At 35.9% G+C, this 27,828-nt stretch overlaps 1 protein-coding gene across 1 annotated transcript in view; it reads left to right on the top strand.

The window, feature by feature from the left end:
- Rab3GAP1 (RAB3 GTPase activating protein subunit 1) overlaps positions 1 to 27,828 on the top strand; it is a 342,380-nt gene that overhangs the window by 303,397 nt on the left and 11,155 nt on the right. The window contains exons 17-23 of the mRNA XM_090380465.1: positions 5,556 to 5,757; positions 14,155 to 14,243; positions 14,811 to 14,948; positions 20,025 to 20,136; positions 21,284 to 21,405; positions 25,841 to 25,937; positions 27,170 to 27,258. Of these exons, the coding sequence (XP_090236591.1) occupies positions 5,556 to 5,757; positions 14,155 to 14,243; positions 14,811 to 14,948; positions 20,025 to 20,136; positions 21,284 to 21,405; positions 25,841 to 25,937; positions 27,170 to 27,258 (849 nt within the window). The remainder of the gene's footprint in view (positions 1 to 5,555; positions 5,758 to 14,154; positions 14,244 to 14,810; positions 14,949 to 20,024; positions 20,137 to 21,283; positions 21,406 to 25,840; positions 25,938 to 27,169; positions 27,259 to 27,828) is intronic.

Here is a 27,828-nt window from a genome sequence, read left to right as displayed (position 1 = left end):
CCCAGGTGGGCAAGAGCAGCAGTGCGTAGCATATGCTTCTTGATTAAACTGGGGTTCGAGCCCATGACCACCAAATACGGAGGATGCGGAAAGGTCAGGGAGTGACCACCGCATATCCCTGGAGCAATATGGCCTTAGTTGCTAATGCTCCTAAAAACCAAATAACAACAACAACAGCATTAAGAATCTGCAGGTAAAAGACCCACAGGTGACAGTGATCAATCATAGTGTACTAACGTGAAATTTAATTAAAGACAGAACTATTGTCAAGGCTAAAGGAAAGGCTTTTGCTTTCATAAGGATGACTACAGAGGTCTCAGACATTTTTTAAATTGTGCACAGTAGGACCAACTGATGATGTTACCAACAGCAAATTCTAAATGGTAAGTATTCAGGAAAGTAATTAAAGAAACTACTAAGCTTTTCATATCAACAAAGAAATACTGTTCAGGGTTTAGGCCTAAATGGATGTGACATGAACTATTAAGACATGTGATAGAGAAGAAAAGTGCATGGGTTGCATATAAATTATCAGGTGATACAGAAGCCTATGGTAGATATAAATTAGTCTGTAATCATGTGACAAAGGAGGTTAGACAAGCTCAGACAGATTATGAGACATCTCTGGGAAAGAATACAAAGAAAAACGGCAACAACATCTATGCTTATATTCACAGTAGAAGGAGGGGGTTGAATCACATTGGGCCACTTGATGTCTATGGGCTAACTGTTGATGATCCTGCTCAGGTTGCAGACAAATTGCATAGGTATTTTTCATCTACGTTCACACATGAGGAATTCTTTAGGAAAGAGGATGCCAGAAGTTTATCAATCTCTAATGAGGAGCTAAATGACTGTGATAACTGAAAGAAAAGGAAAGAGATTGTTGAGGAGGGACATAAAAAAGGCACCTTGGGCAGATCGAACCTATCCAATTATATTAAGGGAAGCAGCAAAGGAAGTAAGCAAACCCTTAGCCATAATTATGAGAGCATTCTTGGATTCAGTGGAAATCCTTATGAACTGGAGAAGTGTGAATATATCACCATTCACAAAGGGGGATCAAAAGGCAACATGAGTAATTACAAACCTGTTAGCTTTCCAAGTAAAATAATGAAATCTGTGGTTAAGAAATAATGCAGGACTATTTGGACAGACATGCAATTTTAATGCAATCACAGCATGCATTTGTCAAGGGGCAGTCTTGTCTAACCAATCTGATAGGTTATTATGATGCAATGACCAAGGAACTGGGTGCAAAAAATAATTTTGACATCATATACTTGGCTATATATTTTGACTGCTGTACAAACTGGAGCAATGTGTCATTAAGGGCAAGTTACTGCTATGGATAAAGGGATGGTTAAGTGGAAGAAAACAGAAGTGGTTATCAATAGGCACTGCTCTTCGTGGACTAATGTTATTAGTGGAGTTTCGAAGGGCCGAGTGCTGGGTCCATTGTTGTTTTCAATATTTATCAGTGATATTAATGAAGGGATATCAGACTTAATGTCAATGTTTGCAGATGATACAAAAGTTGGCAGGGTGGTTAATGACAGTAATCAGGGTGAACTACTGCAACAACATCTAGGAAAATTGTGTAGGTGTGCTGAGAAATGGCAGTTGAAATTTAACATTGACAAATGCAAGGTCCTGCACATGGGTAGCAGTAACCCCAGAATAACTTATCAACTGTATGGTACTACATTCAGGATAGTGAAGAATGAAAAAGACCTGGGGGTAATTGTTCAGTCAGAGATGTTCTAGCAGGGATAAGGTGATTATCCCTTTCTGTAAGGCCATGGTTAGGCTGTATCTTGACTACTGTATACAGATCTGGAGGCCTCACTTTTGGAGGATGTAGATCTGCTGGAATGGATGCAAAGAAGGGCAACCAGATTGGTGAAAGGAACAAAAGGATACTCTTTCCTAGAAAAGTTTCAGTGCTGCAAATTGCAGCATCTTGAGACTAGGCACCTGCGGGGAGATCTGACTGAAGTGTTTAAAGCATTGAATGGATTGAGTAAGTTGAATGTTAATGGTATTCTTGCTGAGACTACACACATGAGGGGACTTAAATTCAAGCTGAGGAAGGATGGTTACAGGAAAAATGTGTGGAGGTTTGCTTTCAACCAGCAGATGGCTGATTGTTTGAACAGGGCGTCCATCTGTTGTGGAAGTTGAATAAATTCAACGGATAACTAGACAAATTCTTGGAGGGTACAGATGGGTGAACCGTTATTTTACTTTTATTTTTTGCTGCTGCTATATGAGCTTGCTTACTTCCTGAATATAGAGAAAATTTTGTTCTTTTTATGTTCATTATGGTATTCATCTTAACCTAAAGAATTTTTCCATTGACTGTGTAGTGATAAATGTTGGAGAGATTATGTAGTTATTGTTTGTAAACCCATTTAGCAAATACTGTTTGGAGTATGTTATTTTCATTTGTGTAAATTTGTTTTCTAATGTAATTCTGTAGGCTAATAAACTAATTTAAGAAAAGTAATATTAACATCTTTACTGCTTATTTTTAAGTGAGTGTTTTCTTCAGACAGAGTTTTTGCTGAAATGTTTACATTGTGGTAAAGTTAATCAACAGACCTAAAGTTATTTTGTATAAAGTTTGAAGAGTATTAATGTACATCCAGAATAATCATAAAAAATCTGCAAGCTGATTATTTTGATTGGTTTCCAAAGTCATATTGTCTTGTCACATTGCATGCTGCTTGAATGGACGTTATCAATACAACAAAATAGCAGTATACAAGAACTTTAGCATTAGCATTAGTAGAGGCATACGATGCAAGAAAGCAAGCCTATGCAGCATCAGCCAAAAAAAAAAAAAAAAACCACTCCCATTTCACCCCTCCTTTCATTCGAAATACCTGTCCAGCTGAGCCTTAAATTTATTTAGGCTATCAACTTCCATAACAAGGGATGGAAGTCTGTTCCACCAACCAACTACCCGCTGGCTAAAGGCTAATTTTCACACATCTATCCTACAGCTGTCTTTCCTCAATTTGAATTTATGCCCTCTCAGGTGATTATTCTGAGCAAGAGGCAGAATCCCATCAGCATTTAGCATGCTCAAACCATTCAAGGCTTTATACACCTCTATCAGATCACCTCGCCGGTGCCTAGTCTCCAGACACTGTAATTTGCAAAACTTAATCCTTTCTTTGTAAGAGCACCCCTTTGTTCCATTCACTAATCTTGTTGCCCTTCTCTGTACTCATTCCAGCAGCTCTACATCCTTCTTGAAATGAGGCCTCCAGACCTGTATACAGTACTCAAGGTGTGGCCTGACCATTCCCTTATACAAGGGAATAATCACCTCCTTATCCCTGCTAGAAAAATTCCTGTATATCATTGACAAGACACCATGAGCTACTCTTGCAGCCCATCTGCACTGCTCAGAAAACTTCATATCTGCCTGCACAATTACCCCCAGATCTTTTTCATTCTCTACCACTGTCAGTGTAGAACCACAGAGTTGATACGTTGCTCTGGGTTTACTGTTTCCCATATGTAGTACTTTACATTTGTCAATGTTAAACTTCATTTGCCACCTTTCAGCCCATCTGCTCAACCTTTCCAGATCCTGTTGCTGCAGCATAGCGTCAAGGCGCCTCCGTAGCCAGGTGGGAAGGAGCAGCAGTGCGTAGCACATGCTTCTTGATTAGACCGGGGTTCGAGCCCGTCACCACCAAATACGGAGGATGCAGAAAGGTCAGCAAATGACCACCGCATATCCCCGGAGCAATATAGCCTTAGTTGCTAATGCTCCTAAAAACCAAATAACAAAATAACAACAGCAGCATAGCGTCAGTAGTGTCCTTAACAACCGTGCCAACCTTTGTATCATCTGCAAACTTGGACATTAAGCTTGATATACCATCATCAGTATCATTTATAAATACAGAAAACAACAATGGACCCAACACTGAACCCTGAGGGACTCCACTAATAACATTAGTCCACGATGAGCAGTGTCCATTGATTACCACTCTCTGTCTTCTCCCCCTTAACCATCCCTTTATCCATAGCAGCAATTTGCCTCCAATGCCACACTGCTCCAATTTGTGCAGCAGTCTTCCATGTGCAACAGTATCAAAAGCTTTTCTAAGATCCAAATATATAATATCAAAGTTATTCCCTGCATCCAGTTCTTTTGTGACTGCATCTAGTATCCAATCAAATTGGTCAGGCAAGACTTTCCCTTAACAAAACCATGCTGTGTCCGAGCTATAACTGAAGTCTTGTCTAAATGATCCTGCAGTGCCTCCATTAATTTTCCTGGAACAGAAGTTAAACCCGCGGGTCTATAATTACTTGTGTCAGCCTTTGTGAATTGGGGTCACATTTGCACATCTCCAGTCTATGGATACTTCGCCTGAGTCCAAAGAAGCTCTCATAATTATGGCTAAGGGTTTGCTTACTTCCTTTGCTGCCTCCTTTAATATAACTGGATAGATCCCATCCACCCTGGGTGCCTTTTTTTGTTTATCCTCAACAATTTCTCCTCCACTTTCCTCTTAGTTATTACAAAATCATCTAGCTCACTGCCAGAGTTTACTTCACCTCTGGCATTCCCCTTCCTGAATAACTCCTCATTTGTGAATGTAGATGCAAAATACTCATTTAGTTTGTTAGCCACCTGACCAGGATCCTCAACTGTTGAACCATCAATATCTAGTGGACCAATCTGATTCATCCCTTTCCTTCTAGAATTTACATAGGTAAGGAACTCTTTTCTGTTTTTCTTTGCATCCTTTGCCAAGGATTTCTCATAATCTGCCTTTGCCTGCCTAATCTCCTTTGTGACTTGGTTACAGACCAGCTTATATCTATGATAGTCTTCCATGTCACCCATTAATTTATATGTATCCCATGCATTTTTCTTCTCTGCCGTATGTCTCATTAGTTCATCTGAACTAATATTTTTTAACTTGAACAATATTTCTTAGTTGGTATGTAAAGCCTAGTAGCTTCCAAGATAAGTTCTTTGAATGCTTCCCATTTTGAATTTGCTGTTGGTAACATCATCAGTTGGTCCCACTGTATAAAATGATCTACTGATTAAGTAAATTAACTGACCAAAAATACTGGATTGGAATTTTGATATTTTTAGACATAATATTTAAACAAGGCAGTTCCAATATTTTTAAAATAGTTTATCTGTTCCTTTGTAAAACTTAATTTACAAAAACTTCTTGGATGGTTGCCGGATAGATGTTTAAAAATTTGCTTTTGGACAAAGACTAATTGATTGTCGGAACAAAATTCCATCTGGTGATGTGGAGGTTAGAAGTGTGAATAAATTTAAAGAAAGATTGGACAAATTATTAGAGGAGATTGACAAATGATGTAATTAGTAAGTTTTTTTTTTTTGTTAATGTTGTACAAGCTTGCTTCCTTGCAACATTTCCCACTACTAATACTGTACATGATTACATTCTGATAATCATATACAGTATATTTTTAATCTGTTTTATAACAAATTCTACATGCTTTTTCCTTGTATGTTCATTAACATTGTTTACATTTTACAGATGTTAAATTATTGCATTGAGACAAAAAAGGCACGGGAATGGCATCAAAGGATACAGAGTGAGAAACAAAATGAGGACCCTATATCTGAAAAAAATATTTATAGCAACTCTCAGTGTAGTGATGATAGTGAGGAGGAAGAAGAAGAAGAATTATTTTATGAATGCGATGATTCACCATTCCATGAAGAAAGAGAAGAAAGCAGTAAGTTAAGAGTATTAACATTTTTAAGGTTATGACAACTAATCTAATTCTTGAGGTAACTTTTATTTTACACGAATCATTTTAATCATTTATGAACAGACAATTCCATAATTAGGATCATTAAAATTCTTAGCCTGAATTACTGTTTTATATGATAAAAGAAAAGCTGTCCTGTGACACTCATCAAACTGCTGAAGTACCTACATCTTCCATTCCATATTCCAAGTTTTGATTTATATATATATAGTTAAAATTAAGTAAAACTTATTATAATACTATATACATCTTCAAATTCTTTACTATAGTGATCAGATTTACCATACTCATTTGAATAACATGGAGTAGATAATTAAGTGATTTAAAAAAGTGAAAGAATTGAATTAGAATTCCAAAGGAATGTATATCTGTAACTTTGGTTTGTCAAAGTGTAAAACCATGTACTTAAAAAATGGGTGCCTCCATAGCCAGGTGGGCAGGAGCAGCAGTGCACACGCTTCTTGATTAGACTGCGATTCGAGCCCGTGACCACCAAATATGGAGGATGCAGAAAGGTTAGGGAATGACCACCGCATATCCCCGGAGCGATATGGCCTTAGTTGCTAATGCTCCTAAAAACCAAATAATAAACAAACAAACTTAAGAAACATTGCAAACTGCTGCAATCATAAATTTGAGTCTGATCAGCTTCCAGTGTTAAAATTAAAAGAGTGAAGGAGAAACATGTGAACTTATTTTTTTTATTTTTTTTTTATGAGAACCCCAAACACGAGAGGTATTATAACCTATAGTACTTAGTACCGTGCTTGGGTTGGAGGTTGAGAAGACGAAAGAAGATATTTGTTGATATTGGACTTGAACTTCTGTAGATTGTAATTTTCAGGAAATACGTATGAAGGAAGGTTGTTCCAGAAAACGGCAGTTGAGTGAATAAATGAGGAAGATGAAAAGTTGGTTCTGTGGGTTTGAAGTTGGACAGTAAATGGATGTTGGCTGGTGGCGGCACGTGTTCGGACTGTTTTGAAAGAGAGAGCGGGAATTATAGAAGCCAATTCAGAAGAACAGTGCCCATGGAAGTATCTGTAGAAGAGGCATGCAGAAGAAACAGTGCGTCTATGAGAAAGAGAGTGGAGAGACTCTGTTAGAGATGAATCATTAATTAACCTAACTGCCCTCTTCTGAATGGAATCAAAAAGCCTGAGAGAGGTTTTGGGGGCACCACCCCAGATGTGGGAACAATATTCCATGGCAGGGTGGATTTGCGATTTATACAGAGTGAGCAGCTGTTTGGGAGAAAAGTAACGCCGAGAGCGAAAGAGAAAACCAAGTTTTTTAGATGCAGAGGAAGCAATATTTGTAATGTGCTTGTGCCAAGAGAGATTAGAAGTCAGGGTAATCCCCAAAAGAGATATATTATTTTGCCTAGAAATCGGAGTGTCACTAAAGATAAGCATAGCAGCAGAAGAATCCTTTTTGCGAGATATAAGACAAGATTGAGTTTTAGAAGGGTTGAAATCAACTAAGTTGTCTTTGCCCCACTGGAGAATTACCTGAAGATCGGCATTTAAGGAATTGGCAGCAGATTTTCGAGAACTTGAAGCTGATTGAGCTGGACAAGGTTTCTCAAAATGGAAAGTTGAATGCAATGTGCTATCATCGGCAAAACTATGGATAGGATTTCCAGTCAATGGAAGAAGGTCATTGATATACAAGAGGAAAAGAGTGGGGGAAAGAACTGAACCTTGGGGGACACTGGCATTAGTGGAGAAGTTAGAAGACAGAGAGCCATCTACCATCACCCTCAGTGAGCGATCAGAGAGAAAACTGGATAACCAATTACTAAAAACAGTTGGCAAACCATAAGATGGAAGCTTGTTTAGAAGACCTTTATGCCAAACACGATCAAAAGCCTTTGAGATGTCAAGAGCAACTACTTGTGTTTCACCGAACCTTTCCATTGAATTAGTCCATAAATGGGTAACATAAGCCAGAATATCACCAGTGGATCGACACTGACGGAATCCATACTGGCGATCGTTGATCAGACGGAAGGTTTCTAGGTAGTTTAAGAGTTGGCGGTTAATTGATTTCTCCATTACTTTAGAAAGAGTAGAAGTAATTGCAATGGGACGATAATTGGATGGGAGGGATTTGTCACCCTTTTTAGGAACTGGCTGGATATGAGCAAATTTCCAAGCAGAAGGAAAAACACCTTTGGGAATAAGAAAGTGAAAAAAGGTGGCAAAGAATAGGAGTAAGTTCAGGAGCATAGGTTTTGAGAACAAGTGGAGAAATACCATCGGGACCTGGAGCTTTCTTAGCATCAAGATTCATCAAAATCCTTCTGATATCCTTTTGACGGAAGACCACAGGAGGCATTGAATGGAGCGTGTTAGGAATGGTGGGAGGTGTTTTACCAAGATCATTAATACACGAGCTCGAAGAAAAATGGGATGCTAGCAGGTCAGCTTTATCCTTGGCTGAAGTGACAACAGAACCATCTGGTTTGGACAGAGGTGGGAGCAGAGATGGGCAAAAGTTGCGGCCAATAGCTTTGGCAAGAGACCAGAATGCTCGGCTACCATTAGAGCAAGAAGCAAGTTTTCTACTCTTAGCCTGTTCAAACTCTAGTTTGGACTTATTAATAACTGCTTTACAATTGTTGCGAGCTTTGGTGTAGGCAGAAAATGAAACTGAAGAATTAGAAACAAGCCAATTACAATATGCAACGTTCTTCTCTTGGACAGCTTTAGCACATTTATTGGAAAACCAAGGTTTAGATAAAGGACGAGATTTTAAAGTGAAGTGTGGGATAAAGGATTCCATTCCTGCAAGAATAATTTCACTGACACAATCTGAGCAAACGTTGACATCAGAAGTTTTGAAACAGTAATCAGACCAAGGAAAAGAAGAAAAGAAGTCTCGCAGGTCATCCCATTTTGCATTCTTGTAATGCCAAACAATACGAGGTTGGGAATAGCCATGAGATAAAGGTTCCATTGGAGAAGAGACAATCACCAAGTTGTGATCTGAAGTGCCTAAAGGACCTCTCACTTCGACCTTGTACTTAGAAGGGTTGTTTGTGAGAAAAAGATCAAGCATATTGGCTGTATGATTAGGATTGTCCGGTATTCTTGTAGGTAAATGAACAATCTGTGCTAGGTCATTAGTAATTGCAAAAGCCTCAGCATCTCGACCTGCTGGGTCGGTGTGACTAGAAAACGGAAGCTGGAGTTGTGAACGTTAAAATCACCAAGGAAAATTACCTCACTGTTAGGAAAGTTGGACTGGAGAAAGTCAAGTTGCAAAGAGAGGAAGTCAAAGAGCTCCAAGTGATTAGTGGAGTTGGGAGAACGGTAGAGGCAACAGATGAATTTTACACAGTGAGGGAGAGAGATTTTAAGCCAGAGAAGATCAAAGAGAGGAGATTCCAAATTGCCAAGTCTCTGACAGGGAATATCAGAACGGACATATGCACAAGTACCACCTTTGAGTCGAAAGGAATCGTACAGCAAATAATTTGGACATCTGAGATGAGCAGTAGTTGAATCAACTGATAACTGAGATTCAGTCAGAAAAGGTACATGGGGTTTGGAAGACTGCAAGTGGAAATGGATATCATTGAGATTAGAATTGAGACCACGTATATTTGTGAAATGAAATAGGAAGTCCTTGGGAGGTTTAGATCTTTTCGCAGGTTAGCTTGCTCTATTATTTTGACAATTCATGGTGTATTCAATAGTAAGAAAAAGTGGGTGGGACATGCTGTATGAAGTAATGAAATTTTTGGATATGGCGTACATGTGGTAAGAATATACCCAGATCCTTGACTTAACGTGGCCTCGACAATGCTCCCCGCATACACACTACTCGGACTCCCTCCAGTCACTATCTGGCAGAGTAGAGGTAGCAAGATTATACACTAGCTGATCCGGAAGCTTCCTGGAGAGTTACCAATAGGTTCAGTCTGGTGTATTAGCATTAGCATTAGCATTAGCATTGGCATATGATGCAAGAAAGCAAGCTTATTCAGCATCAGCCAAAAAAAAAAAAAAAAAAAACCCACTCCCATTTCACCCCTCCGTTCGTTCGAAATACCTGTCCAGTTGAGCTTTAAATTTGTTTAGGCTATCAACTTCAACAACAAGTGATGGAAGTCGGTTCCAGCAACCAACCACCCGCTGGCCAAAGGCAAATTTCCGCACATCTATCCGACATCCGTCCTTCCTCAATTTGAATTTATGCCCTCTGAGGTGATTATTCTGAGAAAGATGAAGAATCCCATTGGCATTGAGCATGCTCAAACCATTCAAAGCCTTATACACCTCTATCAGATCACCTCGCCGGTGCCTAGTCTCCAAACTCTGCAATTTGCAAAACTTAAGCCTTTCTTCGTAAGAGCAACCCTTTGTTCCATTTACTAATCTTGTTGCCCTTCTCTGTACCCGTTCCAGCAGCTCTACATCCTTCTTGAAATGAGGCCTCCAGACCTGTATACAGTACTCAAGATGTGGCCTTACCATTGCCTTATACAAGGGAATAATCACCTCCTTATCCCTGCTAGAAAAATTCCTGTATATCATTGACAAGACACCATGAGCTACTCTTGCAGCTCGTCTGCACTGCTCAGAGAACTTCATATCTGCCTGCACAATTACCCCCAGGTCCTTTTCATTCTCCACCACTGTCAGTGTAGTACCGCAGAGTTGATACATTGCTCTGGGGTTACTGTTTCCCATATGCAGCACTTTACATTTGTCGATGTTAAACCTCATTTGCCACCTCTCAGCCCATCTGTTCAACCTTTCCAGATCCTGTTGCAGCAGCATAGCGTCAGTATTGTCCTTAACGACCCTGCCAACCTTTGTATCATCTGCAAACTTGGACAATAAACTTGATATCCCATCATCAATATCATTCATAAACACCGAAAACAACAACGGACCCAACACTGAACCTTGAGGAACTCCACTAATAACATTAGTCCACGTTGAGCAGTGTCCATTGATTACCACTCTCTGTCTTCTGCCACTCAACCATCCCCTTATCCATAGCAGCAATTTGCCTCCAATGCCACACTGCTCCAATTTGTGCAGCAGTCTTCCATGTGCAACAGTATCAAAAGCCTTTCTAAGATCCAAATATATAATATCAAAGTTATTCCCTGCATCCAGTTCTTTTGTGACTACATCATAGTATCCAATCAAATTGGTCAGGCAAGACCTGCCCTTAACAAAACCATGCTGCGTCTGAGCTATAACTGAATTCTTGTCTAGATGATCCTGCAGTGCTTCTTTAACCAGTGCCTCCATTAATTTACCTGGAACAGAAGTTAAACTAACAGGTCTATAATTACTTGTGTCAGCCTTTGATCCTCCTTTGTGAATTGGGGTTACATTTGCACATCTCCAGTCTATGGGTACCTCCCCTGAGTCCAAAGAAGCTCTCATAATTATGGCTAGGGGTTTGCATACTTCCTTTGCTGCCTCCTTTAATATAACTGGATAGATCCCATCCACCCCAGGTGCCTTTGTGTACTAACTAGCGGCTGGCCTGCGAACACCGTTTTAGAGCTGTACCCTCGAAATGTAAGGAATATTGGATCTCGCCACGACATTCATCATAACCTCAAAAATCATCAATCATACTGCATGATGGAAGAGATAGGGAAGGGTTGGCCGGAACTTAGCTCTAGAGACTAAACATGGGTTCCACCACTTCAAGCCTCCAATAAGCAAAGTGGTGGTATTTCACCGGTTGATGAGAGTCATCTACCACCTAGTACTGCCTGGTAACATAGAGGGGCGGCGTTCCTCCATGTGGTGTGGGCGCCACATGGAGGAACGATCATATTAATAGGTTTACCTGTGGCAAAATGTTTTGTGGTAGCTATGTATTATATGCAAACATGTATACAACGTTTACAACATGTTTACACAACATGCATACAACATGGGCGCCACATTATATCACAGTGGGAATGTTTTAGTTGAATGTTACTTAATCATTGGAATTTTGCAGAGGAAATCTAATATTATGCTTGATAATATTATGATTTCAACACAAGCATTAAATAGTTGAAAATAGTTAATGGCTGAAAGGGATTCATATGTTTCTAGTTTATTGGCTGAAGGAAGTTTTAAAACGTGTCCAGCATCATTTATACAAAGATAAGTGATGGCAACTTTTGCAATGTTAAGTTAATTCTCCTTGGGAGTATTCTGAAGAAAGACTGCTAGAGTGGTGTATGCTCTCTTTTTGTAATTTTTAGATATACTACTAATATATTTACATTTAAAAATATACACAATATTTCAGTAAAGAAGCAGAGTACTATAGTTTGAGCAAATAACACCATAAGAAAATTCACAATTGATGATTCCAAGTGCAGAGATTGAAACTGAACATCATGCTTGTCAATCCATATATAAACTGTTTAGATACTACAAGAAAGGTGAATGCCAGAATGCTCTAGAGCCATTGAGTGTACTGCGCCATGAGTGCCATCTGTCAGTAACAAATGATATGGGGAGTAATACACGAGGTGTTGTATACATGTTTGCATATAATACATAGCTACCACAAAAAATTTTGCCACAGGTAACTGGCGCCTCCGTAGCCAGGTGGGAAGGAGCAGCAGTGCGTAGCACACGCTTCTTGATTAGACCGGGGTTCGAGCCCGTCACCACCAAATACGGAGGATGCGGAAAGGTCATTCAGGGAATGACCACCGCATATCCCGGAGCAATATGGCCTTAGTTGCTAATGCTCCTAAAGACCAAATAACAACAACAACAGCCACAGGTAAACCTATTAATATGATCAAATTGAAAATGAAAATTTTTCTTGGTCCATCATCGTGAATGGACAGGAGGGGACACCTGTCTTCACCCTTTCAAGTTTTAGATAACATTACTTCATACCTTTTACTAGACTACTGACAGACAATGCTGTCATAATGTATTCCCCCTCCCCACTGATAGTGTTTCCACATTGTAATGAAACTGTCCAAAAGTGAATGCCTAGTGTGAGTTGTTTCATGACCAAGTAATTAGCCCCTTCCCCTTTTTAGAGGGGATTGTGAATTCTAACAATTACCTGATGAGTTTGTGTATCCACATCTTGAAGAATTACAGCCCAATGTTTTTTTTTTAAATAAAATGGGACATCACGATACTAGGGTTTTTCTGGTGCAGCTACTACTTTCCAGGTTGATCGAATCATACCATAATCAAATCTGCCAGCCTGTGGTCCAAGGATATAATTTACTGAAATTCAGTGTAGAACATTGATGAGTTGTAAACAAATTATGCACTAGTTGAAACTGTTTATACTGGGCTGTTCAATCTGGTTCTGTGTAGCACAACTAATTACTGATTACATGAAACTCACAGTGAGCATCAAGAAAATAAACATGTTAATAAAATTGAGTTTCTCTAAAACAATGGAATCGGTCATTTTTTCTCCATCTGCCTTTTTTTATTTTTTATTTAACCATGAAGCTATAAGGATAGATCTTTCTCAAAGTACTTGGAGATGAAATTTTGGAATATTCCTATATTAAGCATGTGCTTCAGATATCCAATGTTACATTTGCATAATTGCATAGCTTGAGTTTGTGTCATGAGGTGGAAGACAGCCAAGTCTGAACAGCAGTGCTCTTGTTATAAACAAAACTTGGACTCAACATTTTGAAGATGTGCAAGTCTGCTAATAGTATATTTCTTGAAGCAGTCTTAATTAGTTGATGTCAACAGACAATCCAAACAGAAAACTGTTAAGTTACTTTAAACAAATAAATCCACCACTCTGCTCTAGAGATTTTCTTTTTCTGAAAAGTTTATTTTCATTCCAATTTTTGGGAAGAACTGCCTGCCTTTTGCAAAAAACCCCTCTTGTTTTTGCCAAAAAATCTGTTTGCTTCCTGACTTCAAATACCTATACAAAGGCATATATATATAAATATAAAGGCATATATATATATATCTGCTAGTGCAATGTCATTTAATCTTAAGCTTTTCAGATATCAAAAGTTGGTAGCTGTGCATAACAATGAAGTTATCAGTGTTTCTCATATCATTTGGCTAACCTGAAATATAAACAGAAACTTTGTTCCTGGTAAAACCCATTTGAGGAACCATTTTAATCATTTCAATCTGGATGTTTTTATTCTCTATGTATTACTGCCTGTTCACAGAAAATAAAAATGTCTGAATTGAAATGATTAAAAAGTTTAATTCTATAAAGTTTGTTCCTGAATGAAAATTCCATTATTCTTATTGTTCATTAATTCTTTTCCATTAGTGTAAACAAATATTAATTAAGAAAAACTAAGTAAAAAAGTAATAGCTTAAATGCTCTTTGTTATTATTATTATTCTTTTTTGTTGATATGTTTCAGAAAGCGACCATGCAGAAGGAAGACTTAGTCAACTAGGGAACTTAACATTACTGAATTCTAACGAGCCTCTCTACATTCCTGTCACTCAGGTTAGTTCATTTCTTGTCATGCATTCTTTCACCAGCCAAATAACTGTTTATTCATGATCTGGGTTGTGTTGATTAGTAAGGCAACATGGGCTGCAAGGCATCACCATTTTTTTAAAATTGTGTATCTTAAGCCAATTTATGTCTGAAAGATAAAAAACATCTTGCGGGACCCAATACCTCTACCAGGTTCTAACTAATTCATCCCCACTTGTAAAAGCTTAAAAAGTTCCTCCTGTCTTTTGCATATAATGCAAATAAATAAATTAGCAATTACTCGATGTAACTTCTGAATGATATCACATAGGGTAAAGTAGTGTTTGTTCTTTAAAACTTATTTGATTCCTTATTTAAAAGCTAGCAGTAATTTTCTACTTTATAATCAAAAGGTGTCCAGTTTTCTTGATACAGCATATATATATATATATATATATATATATATATTGTTTTCATAATATAAATAAAAAATGTTAAATTAGTCTGCTTGTTAATCTGATTTCCTAAATTAATTTAGGTTTTTTTTTTTTTTTTTTGTGAAGTGAAAATATGTATTTTAACTCAATCCCATAGGAACCTGCACCTGTTACCGAAGACCTTCTTAAGGAACAAACAGAGGTCCTTGTGCAGCTGGGGACCAATCCAGAAGGTGCAGCTCTGAGAGCCAGGATACAGAGTGTTTGTCTTTTATCTGACATGGAAGCTTTCAAGGTGGGCTTATTAGAAACAGAATATAATTTGATAATAAACTTAATTACTGTTATCATCAAATATACAATTACTTCATACCTTTTACTTTTATATAAGCAATATACAATATATAATATTGTATATTGCTTGCTCATTCATTTTATTGTATAGATAAAGGCAAAAACACAAAGTAGTATGGAGTCTGCAAGGTGCTGGAAGGTTCAGAAAAATATTTTTCTTATTTGCACATCATTTTGACATTAAAACAGTGGGTAAATAAGGCTTGCATGTGTTGGGTTTATCATAAAGATACTCAATTTCAATTTATTGAACACTTAGACAGCAATACTTCTGGCATGATAGGTACAAATGAAAGCTATTATAAGAATCAAAATTCTAAAGTTTGTGCTAACAAAATATTTTCTAAACCAAGCAGCCATTAGAAAAAAAGAAGTTGATTATCTCTTTCCATTAACCCCAAGGGCTCACATCTGGTGAGTATGGGCTTGGCACCCAGAGTCCTGAGCTGGATATCAATTTTTTTCTTTCCCGGTGATTCCCTTCTACTTCTCTCTGGGTAACTCAGGATTTTTTTTTTTTTTGGCTGGTGCAGAAAAAGCCTCAGGCTTCCTTGCACCATATAGCTAATGATAATAATGTTCTCCGCTTTTATTGATCCAGTAATTTTCCCAGTTTAAACAAAGATAACTAAGAAATGTGTCTACAGTATCAATTTAAAGTTTTACTGTATTCTTGTTTTGTATTCCCAGCTAAAGCTTTTTAATAAGCAAGATGTTTTTTCCCTTGAATTAATAATTCTCAATTTAATGTTTTACCTGAATTTTACATATGAAACTCTGGTTTCCACATTAATTCTATGTTAATTCTATGCTTTGATTTGGTATCAACAGAAATTTTTTCATGAACCATTGCATTAGTACATGTGATAGTGAAATCTGATAAGGCACTACAACTTTCATAGTTTCATCAGTCATTTCTTTTAGGCGTTATCGTTATAAGCATTAGCAAGTGCAATTTTTGTTGCAGTTAATTTGTTCTATGATCACATGAGTTTCATCAGTAGTGAAATTTGCTGGAATGTTATCTTGGCCAATAAATGGAATTTATATATACAGCAAACCCCCGCTATTCGCGGTTTCACGTATTCGCAGTCGCTGATTTAATAAATATGAAACCTAAAAAAATGTGAATTTTAAAGCGCCGTGAACATTTTCCCCCATAAAAAAAAACATGGGCGTGGCTAAAATTATCTTTCCCGGTCAAAACAGCGCTCAGTGGGTGGAGGGAGAGGGGTGACAAAATTGCGGCGTTGGATGTTTCTCGCTAATCAGTACGTGTTATGCACTTGTCATGGAAGGTTTCATCGTTTGATTCTAATTTATATGCTTATAAATTGAATAAATTTATCAATTTATAAATTGATATGCTTACAAAAATGATAAATCTACCGTTTTGCAGTGTAAAACAGACTTTTTCGAGTGTTAACGTTGAGTTAACGGAAGGAAGTGACTTGATTGTGGACAAGTTCTTTCTAACCCGTACAAAAATATGGCTACGAATAACGAGGGAAATGTGAAAATATCAAAGAAGGTGATGACATTAGCGAATATAATTGAGTTATTAGACAAAATTTCTAATGGTGAAAGTGGTAAAACATAAAATCAATGAGTCAACGGTACGATCCATCAAAAAATCGAAAGAAAAAATCCGCCGTAGTGTCTGTGAAAACGCACTAATTGCTTCAAAAATTTGCTCTATAACTCGTGATGTTAAATTAGAAAAAATAGAAAAAGCTTTAAATCTGTGGATAGAAGACCGAACTGAAAATAAAATTACATTAAGTTCACTCATCATTCGTGAAAAGGCAAAACTCCTTTATCAACACTTTAGCGAAACTGGTGATAGTACTGGCAGGATAAGTGTTTTAGCTAGCAAAGGTGCTGGTTTGAAAGATTTGTTTGAAATTTCTAATAAATACGGTATTACATTTAATATTAAATTGTTTCTTATTTTCATTTCGATGCCATATGCTTGCATTTCACTACGTACTGTCTATGTACATAGTCATATTATGAAGGTACATATAATACATACATAGACAAAATTTTGGACTAGTTTTTCTTATATATTTCATACTTTGGAACGGAACCCCTTTATTACTATGGGAGCCATAACTCAGTATTCGTGTTTTCGGTATTCGCGGCATTTCTCAGGAACGTAACCCCCGCGAATAGCGGGGGTTTACTGTATAACTTTATAATTTATTTTGTTTGATTATTTCCTTTGGCTCTTATTGACCCATTTAACATTTTCTGCTATGACTACTAAAAGAAAAATTTTACCATTAATAACAAAGCTAAAATTTTATGAGTTGTGAAAATTGAATATGCAGTTTATAATGTAAAGAATTATACCCCTAAGGCTTCTAGTTATTGAGCTTCACTAATAACCTTTTAGTGAACCTTTTAGTCACCCATATGCAGTATCTTCAAAAATAATACCACATGAAAATTTAAATAGACAGAATAAAGAGAGTGAGTTATTAATATGTTACCAAACAATTATTATACAGTTTATAATAATGACAATAAGTATTTTGCCTAGGGACAAGTTCATACTCTGGGAATATGTGATGAGTTCCCATTGGCTTCTGTGCCTGTGCATATAAGCTGTATGTTTTTAGAGCCAGTTTGCGAGGGAAAGCACACCCAGAATAACTCACTTAGAAAAATCTTGCATCATATATTGAGGTATTATTTCAACAATGCTGCCATCTCTTAAAGCATTTGTGGAATTGACTTCAGAGGCTGTATCATATTCTTTTGAATATCATCAATTGTAGCAAATACTTTCATTTTGGAAATCATCCAAGTCATTCAGAGCCAAATCTGGATTACAAGGTACATCAAGCTAGGTAGTAAAATTTCATTTATATTACTGTGCTACTATACAGACTACAGTGTTTGCTTGGCAGCATTTTATTTTAACGGCAATATTTGCATTCCACTACACTACATTCGATATCTTGATCATCTTCTCATCATAAAGGCTCTGCACATAAGCTTAATATAATAGCCATTATTAAATTATATATTAGCATTAGTGTGTTAGTATTAGTAGTGGCAATGATGCAAGAAAGCAAGCTCATACAGCATCGGCCAAAAAATAAAAAAAAAAACTTTCCATATCACTTGCCCATCCCCTCTAACTGCTTGTCTAGTTCTTCCTTGAATGCTGGCTGAAAACAAACTTCAGCACATCTATCCAGCAACCATCCTTTCTCAATTTGAAATTTTTCAGACTACACACATAGGGCACAACCCCTATGTGTGTAGTCTGAGCAAGAAAAAAGATTCCATTGACAGTTAGCTTACTCATTCATTCATAGCCATAAATATCTCAATCAGATCTTCCTGCAGGTGTGTAGTCTCTAGACACTGAAATTTGAAGAACTGAAGCCTTTCCTGGTAAGAGCAACCTTTTGTTCCCCTCACTAACCTTGTTGCCCTTCTCTGCACTTGTTCCAAGTAATCCATAACCTTCTTGAAATGAGGCTTCCAGACCTGTACTCAAGATGTGGCCTAACCATTACCTTATACAGTGTAATAATCCCTCCTTATTTCTGCTGGCAAAATTCCCATATATCATTGGCAAAACCCACCAAGGACTGTCCTTGCTGCCTGTCTGCACTGTTCAGAGAACTTCATATCTCATTGCACAATTACCACAGATCTTTTTCATTTTCCATTACCCTGAGTGTGGTAGTGGAGAATGAACAACACAGTTTGTACATTAATCTGGGATTACTGTCACCCATATGAAGTATCATGCATTTGTCAATGTCTTTGACACTTAGTTGCCACTTCTCAACCCATCTGCCTAATTTTTCTAGATCTTGATGCAATAGCAAATCCTAATTACTATTATTCAAACATTAAAAATTGGCATAAAAATGGTTGGATTATTGTAATGCTCTTTGTAGTTTTATTTTTATTTTTTTTATTTTCATCTGTTTTCAATAAATCCAATTATTTTTGTCCAAAAATTTACATGGAATGTATGTTTTTAATCTATAATTAGAATTAGTGATTAGAAATAATTACATTGGATAATATTGCTGCTCTGTGTTGTAGAAAAGGCTTGGTTCAATTTTCATCACCAGCCAGAGTTAAGAAATACTTTGCATGGGACAGAAAGCATACATTTATGGACTTCACACACCAAGGTTTATTAGTTGGCTCAAGGCCAACTAATAAGCCTTGGGCAAGGGCTGAAAGGTTTTTTATACTTATGTTTTCTATTCAGCAAAATATACAAACTAACCAAAGAATGCTTGTAATTTACAAACACAATATATACTGATGGCATTGCACAAATTCTCAACAGCCCTACCCTCCAGCAAGTTAACAATCTTTGTGGCAGTGCCCATGTGGCACTATTTAATTAATGGGAATACTAAACACTTTACCACATCATACTGGACAGCAGAACAATTTTACATATGAAGTGGCTCGCTCACTTGCATGCATAATTACATCTGTATATTATTATAAGAAGCATTCATTGAAATGTGTACGAGTATTATATATATAACTTAAAATAACTTAACATGTATTATTAAAATACTGATTAACAGTATTTTAATAATGCATGTTTTATTTAAAATTCAATAATCTTTGCATATTTAAAGTCAACTGCAGGCTGCACAATGCTGTGGAATGGAATGTTGTGCATTGTATATGCTTTACTCTGTATATGGGTGAATGAAGACCCAAAATAGACCCTGGTCCTTCTAACCAGCAAAACTTTCTTGCTACCACAATTCTCCATATTTCTCTAGTCACCCTTATAAAGAAATTAAAATTAGCATGGAGATATTGATGTCTAAGGACATTATCTATGTATTAATGTAAATAATTAAGTAATTTCATTTTTTCTACTTTAGCTTCTTAAATTTTCTATGAAAAAGAAAGAATTTTTAAATTTTCCACAGATTTATATCTTCATTTCTGTAAGAGACAAATATTTAATATTTTGCAATTAGTATAATAATTTATTTTTATTATTCTACACTAGGCAGCAAATCCTGGATCATCCCTAGAAGATTTTGTACGTTGGTATTCTCCTAGAGATTGGATAGAGGAAGAGGCACTGGTTGACGATGAAACAGATAAACTCATTTCTACTGGTGAGATATATTATTGGAACTAATTCAATATCTGTTACATTAAACACTTGTTGGCTTTGATGAATAAATGACTAATACAAGGTAACTATTTCCTTTACAAATTTTTTTGCCATACACCTTTCCCAGAAATATTGCAAGTTCTGGACCTTTTTAGTGCTTGTGTAATAATATATAATCTGTTTTAATAATATTAAGTATTTTTTCAGTAAAATGAAGTCCACATGAACACATATTTTTCCAGATTAAAAAAGGAAGCTCTTCAGAAATTATGTAAATAATTGTTAAACTTGAAATGAAGCAAAATTTTAACATATGAACACTTTATTTCAGTGGATGCAAACAAAAAATAAATGAAAATAAACCTCAAATATTTTGTACAATGTACATTTAGTGTTTTAGTAAACTCTGGAGGGTTTTTTTTTAAACAAATTTCAATACAATTATATATAATGCAATATGAAGTTATTTTGACCAAAATGTTTAACAAATATTATTGTGTTGGTAAAGTATCAGCATTATGGGTGTCTTCTGATTTAATCAGAGTTGCTAACAGATGATAAGATGAAATAAGATAGCAAAACAGATTTCTTACAATTGGGCACCCATCATTGATCCAGCTTTTGTATCAGTGATGGGAGTGAAAGTTAAGTGATTTCCAAGGATGTTCTGGATTTATTATGAAATTGAAACAAATGCAAGCATAAAATATTTAGAAATTGTCAACATGTTATGCATTAGGATTGCTATTGCCATCATTTTCAATTGTATTGAGATACCTATGCCAATATGGCCTGTCTGTTCATCTACAAAATACTGACTAGCCTCAGTGTCCTTAGGCATTTTCCACACATTTTGCATTGCCTGCTTATTTTCTGAGTTATTAACTATTCACGGCTTACTTTTGACACTGTTATAGATCACACTGGCACATGTCCTCGAGAATGTTCCAATTATTATTCCCCATTCAAAATTTGTTATATTGTATTGATTGCCCATTTTACTGTTAAAAATTGAACAACTGATAGAGTATATCAGCATGTTTGATTTCCTTGTTTTTTTTTTTTTTTTCATGAATGTTTTTTTATATTAAAAGTTATATTCATTCTCAACTATTTCATAATTCAAAAAGAACTGCTTTGTGATCTAGGTCATTTAAGTGCTAGAATGCTGCTACCAGACAATATGTGGTTAGAGACCTGGGAGTGTGCACGACCAGTTCCAGCACGCAGACAGAAGCGATTATTTGATGATACAAAGGAAGCAGAAAAGGTAAGTTTTGTTATTGTAATTCGATAATTGTAGATTTCTTAAAATACCATTTATAATTGACTTAATATGATAGCATAGCTTAATTTATTATGGTACTCACCTTTTTTTATAATCTGCAATTGATGTTTGAATAGGGTGGATAATAATTTTAATTTAAATTGAGAGTAAGTAAGTTGGGGTTTTAAAAACAGAAGTTAAAATATGCGCAAGGAAGTAGAAGTGTGCGTCTTTGTCCTTGGTTGTCAATATTAAAGTTGAAAATAGATGGTTAATACTGGAGGCCAATAGTCATAACAAGTGGCTTTTGTTATCCACGTCTTCAGTTGGCAATGATGGGTTGAGAGTGAATGCGTGTATTTAAGAGAGCTAAGTTCCCATGATGCTCCTTGTTACATGTGGAAATCTCAGATGCATGAGATTCCAAGCCGGTGCAATGTTGTAAGGTAGTTTGGTATTTAATACTTGGAGATTGGAATGGCGGCGGAATCATTCTATGACTAGGGCTTCATATTGGAAAATTTTAAAACTGGATTTTAATTTGATAATGGGAATGACTGAGTCTACTAAGGGGGTGTGATTGTGAGATTGAACATGTGATGCTAGTTCTGTGTTGGTTTGGCCTGTCCTAAAACTATTGTAGTGGTAGTACGCGTGTGTGTTTGATGTTTTCAAAACTTCAAAATATGGTTCTATTAAAACATCAAACATACATGCGTACTACCACTACAATAGTTTTAGGACAGGCCAAACCAACAAAGAACTGGCATCACATGTTCAATCTCACCCCTTTAGTAGACTCAGTCATTCCCATTATCAAATTAAAATCCAGTTTTAAAATTTTCCAATATGAAGCCCTAGTCACTGAATGGTTCCACCGCCATTCCAATCTCCAAGTATTAAATACCAAACTACCTTACAACATTGCACCTGAGATTTCCACATGTAACCAGGAGCATCATGGGAACTTAGCTTTCTTAAATACACGCATTCACTCTCAACCCATCATTGCCAACTGAAGACGTGGATAATGAAAGCCACTTGTTATGGCTATTGGCCTCCAGTATTAACCATCTATTTTCAACTTTAATATTGACAACCAAGGACAAAGACATGCACTTCTACTTCCTTGCGCATATTTTAGCTTCTGTTTTTAAAACCCCAACTTACTCCCAATTTAAATTAAAATTATCATCCACCCTATTCAAACATCAATTGCAGATTATAAAAAAAGGTTAGTACCATAATAAATTAAGCTGTGCTATCATATTAAGTTTTGTTATTGTTTATGAACCACTCAATACATTTGGCTTTTATTTTTATATTTAAAGTTGGATAAATTTATCACTATTATTGTTGCATTAGTACAAGTTGCAGGATTGTATTTCGGCACAGGCATTGAAATAATTAAAAAAAATTGTTTTGGCATTCATTTTCCATATTTGGGGATGCTTTTTAGACCTGCCACTGACATCAGTTTATGTTGTTTTATACAAATAGCATTGCCAAAAAGTGAACCTCCCAATTCTCTAAAACTCAGGACATGATTGTGGCAGCTATTTTAAGGCTACTGGTCTATCATCAGATGATAGGTGTCCTCTTTTGGAAATGTATGTCAACCTGTGAATAACATATCACATCTGTGTGAGCAGCCAAATGATGTTTACTCAGAGAAGTTTTTCTTCTGTACAGTGTTTGGTTTATCACATAGACACTACATTATTCACAAACTAATACATATTTGCTAACAGATCCCCTGTCTGATAAGAGACCAGTAGTCATGAAACAACTATGCCTGAGTTCTTTAACCCCTTCATGGATTATCCTGAGATATCTCGGGATACAATAATACCCGAAGCAAACAATAATACCTCCAAATTTAGGACTGAAATGTATTTTAACTGGCTAATTTTGCATTAGGCAGGTAAATCAAGAGTTTTCTCATGATTTTCTTATGCCTTGCAGCAAACGACTGGCTTTCATTTTACTTATATTGTACAGCAATGTTAGAACAGTAACGCGTGTTCCTGTGCCGCCAGTAAGCAAAATATAATTTGCCATCCTAAATTCAGAATACTGAACCCACGAAAATAATTCAAAAAAACAATATTGAAAAATATTCCGACACCGTGTTGAACTGCCGCCCGAAAGTGACGCTTACCTCACCTGTCAACTTGTGGCGGCCGTGTGTCAGAATGTAGTTAGTTCGCGATTACTGCTTGTGCGTTCCACTTGATTTTTTAAATTTATTTATATAATGAGTAATGAAGACTTCTTCTGTGCCTTTCTTTTAGCTCAAGTGCTAATTTATTAAAAATATCTGTATAATTTGCACACGAGATAACTTAGGATAGTCCAAATGGGTTAATTATTCCCATATATTTTCTACGAAAAAATTAATAAAAAACACAAAAAACTATACAATGAGTATTTTCATGATGCATACTTTTAATCTGTAAAATAAAAAAAGTCGATCCATTACAGCACATTTTCCGGAAAAAAATGTTCCGGGAAGGGAACCACTGAATTAATAATGTTCATATCATTATTGCCTTTATGATGGTGTGAAGGTTGAGTTACACTGTAGGGAGAAAAATTTATACACTTTCTAGTTAAATCTCTCCAGTGTATCCTTCATTACACTATGGTGTTACAGAAAACTGATGCAAGCAGGCTGTTTCATAGATTATTTTACATGCCAAACTCCAGTCCTAGCCCATAAAAACAGCACAGCAGAGGTTTCTAGTGGCTGGGGTCTTGTTACACTGTGAATGGGGTGCAGAGAAGCTTGCTTACATGTGGTTTCCCAGACTGGATCCTGAATAAATATGAAGTCATGGCCAGCCAGACATAGTGTCCTACCAATATCGGTGTTGTCTACATCCCATTCTACTCAGGGGTGTCATTGAATATTATACCTTTTTAATACTTAAAAGGTATAATATTCAATGTAGACAATTGCCTGGCAGAAAATTATAAACAATATTTTCCCATGTCTGAATTGTTTAGAATGTAATTTTAGCTACATCATTAAGGCAAAAAGCTGCCTTAAGAATCAGTTGAGAAACCATGTTGATACCATATAAAATGCAGATTTCAGTTTGGCAGAAAGGGCAACACAAACTCCTGCACAGCAATTATTACTGGATACGAAAATTACTAACAATGCTGATGCCGTCACTAGAAATTATGCATATATGATGCAAAAAAACAATTGATAAACAGGGGTACTCATATACACCATGTCTTTGAGTCTCTACTTAATGCAGGGGGTTCTCAACCAGGGAGAAATTCCCTCCCAGGATATTTTAGGGGTTTTGGGGGGGGGGCATTGGGACCACAGATTGACAGACTCAGACTGTTGGGATATCGATCTTTCTACAGATTGTACATAATCTACAGGACATCATACTTTATTGGATGTCATATATTAAATTAAAAATAAATATTTCACGTTTTTGTCTTTTTTTGGAATGCACCTTTTGAGTCAGACAATCTTGGAAAGGGGGAAATGACATTCTGACATATGGTGAAAAGGGTGCATGGGGTGAAAAAGGTTGAGAACCACTGACTTAATGCATTGTGATAGTACCTAATGGATGACAGAAGTAGGAGGAGGGAAGAAGTGATCAATGGATATGACACCAGAATATGATAGTGAAGATTATGCAATATCAATCACATAGTAATGAAGTGTGCTTGGCCAATCCCACAAGTTAATATGGCTGAAGATGACAATATTTGCTTGCTGAAAGCTACTGTACTTTACTGCAATTCCTCTTTTATTTTATTTATAAAACTGTGTGAATAGTGACCTACCAGTACTAAAGAAATTTTGAATGCAACATGGTCAGTGCATGATATAGCTATTATATTCCAAATCTTAGAGGGTTCAACTGCAGTTCAAATGATGTATATGGTTTCATAAAAAAATTTATTTTACATGACATAGCTTACATTAAATATATCTGCCTATTATCACATAATAGGAGTTAAATTTAAAAATTGCATTCTTGTAATTTGATTCTGTCAAAATATGAAACAGTCTTGTCAATAGCGAGAGTTTGCGTGATTTAGATTCAAGTTTGAAATAAAATAAAAATTTAATGCAATATACATAAAACAGCATCAAGATAAATAAGATTCTATTCTTAAGAGTTTAATTTCATGAATTTACAAGTATTTATGTTCTAAATTCTGAAATAAAATATTTATAAACTTGACATATGTATCCTCAGATTAAGAAATACATTTGGGGGGGGGGGGGGGGTAATTATAACGTTTTTGAGTGGAGTTCTATTTTCCTTATAGCTTAAAAAAGAAGTTTTTATTTGACCAAACTAAAAGTTCTGACATATAATTTTATTATTTCAATTCATTGTTACTGCTTTTTGTGTGTTTATACTAACATAATTGTTTAGTGATAACTAATATGTAGGTGCTGCATTTCCTGGCAGCCATGAAACCAGCAGAAGTAGTGAAACACTTGTTGCCCATTTTGGCTCACTGTGCTTTGCTTCAGTTAGCAACTACTGGTGAGTATATAGTTACTGTTAATACTTGTTATGGTTAAGCTGCATTTTTTAGTTCTTGTCAATTTCACATAATTAAGGTAATTTGGCTGAATAATTAGGAAAACTATGTGGCTTATAAGAATACTGTGATATGTGCTATTTTATCAAGATATCTATTGATATAATAATTAAATATGCATGTAAGTTTATCAAAAGGACACTGCAGTATTACCACAGCGGTTATGACACTGTCCTTCCATATCATGCAGAAAAGATCAAACATCTTATCCAGGCAAGAGAAACTTTTGTGGTCTTTTTTTTCATGCTATGACTAAGTTAGTCAGCCTCAAGTGGATTTAATGGTTTTCTCACAAAATCTCAAGTATTTCATTCCAGAAAACAAGAAACTGATAACAGAACACATGCAATAAGTTGATTCCTTGTGACCTCGGTTGCTTCAGTTTAGATTTTATTGGCACATTAGCAACTAAGGCTATAATGCGCCGTGGTTGCTTCGGCATAAAAATCTAAAAATATTCACTGGTTGTCTGGTTGACAATCCATGAGGATCATGGATTGCCAACCGGGGCACTGGTTGGCAGACCTGCTAATTAATCGACACCCTCTCCCCAAAAAAAAAAAAAAAAACATTAGCACAAATAAAAAATATGCAATTATGTGAGTGAGCGTTGGTAAACTTTATAGAATGCTGTGGTAATACTGCATCTTTCTAAAGATAAACAAACAAATATATGATTATATGTGTTATTATTATTACTATTACCACATGGATATGGCCAGTAAAGCAGTTAAAAAATTTAATAAATTTTTTAACTGCTTAAGACTGCAACAAAATTGGTGATTTATTTGGTGCAATCTTAAATTAGAATTAAGTAAACACTATATACATACACACAGCTGTGTGTATGTATATAGTATTTACACTATTAAAACTAAACTAATTGATTTAAGGCTCTAATTAATCTAAGTAAAAGGCAACTAATTAATCCAGTATAAATACTATTTTTATATCAGAACTTACCTGAAAATTTATACTGTTTCATGTTAAAAAAAAAAAAAAAAGTGCAGATTCGACTTCTTTAGAAGCTGAAATCAAATCAGACATTGTCAGGATGCACTCAGGACTCTATTTGGGCCTTCTCCTGTTTTTCAAGTGAGTTATGATATTAAAATAAGGTTTTACTGAATCATTTAGTTAAAAGCAAAAACCTGATAATTTATTTACATTACAGAAAAATATCCACAGTCTTTTCCCACCAAATTAGAGGAGGCAGCCAGAAAAACAGCCAAGGCAATGAGGAATCCTGATGCCACATATAATGTGAGTTTAAGTTTTATCCTATTATATTAATTTAATAGAATTTTGTAATTGTAATGTGGCAAAACCATCAGTGACAGATTTTCCATTAGATAAATTAAATAAATAAATAAATTTTCTGTTTATACTCCGGCACGACAACCAAGTCAGTAGAGTTTACAATAAATCGTCAATACAAATATTTATCGTATTATGCTGTCATGATTAATTCATGATAACATTTGAATGCAAAGTGACTGTGGTTTACTTAAAACATACAATAATGAAAATCACCTTTAATTTCTTTTATGCTAACCCACTGTGCCTCCTAAATGATTGTTTTCACTTCTCTGGACTCACCCCCACAGTTAAAAATACAGGGATAACAATGCCCTTTCAGTGGATTATGACAGGAATGATAAGAACTTAGTTTTTGCTAGGAATATATTTTAATGCAATGTTCAACTACAAGGCTGATTTTATATTGCATGCTTATGGTTGTTTCTATATAAATACCTAAGTTATGTGCTTTGTGTAAATAAAATAGTGATTTTTATAAAGAAACTTTAACATAGTTTATTTTAAGAAAAATGG

The sequence above is a fragment of the Mastigoproctus giganteus genome, chromosome 8 (genome assembly GCF_048544385.1).
Source record: "Mastigoproctus giganteus isolate SK-2022 chromosome 8, ASM4854438v1, whole genome shotgun sequence".
Classification (NCBI taxonomy): domain Eukaryota; kingdom Metazoa; phylum Arthropoda; class Arachnida; order Uropygi; family Thelyphonidae; genus Mastigoproctus; species Mastigoproctus giganteus.
This window is presented reverse-complemented; position numbering and strand designations above follow the sequence as displayed.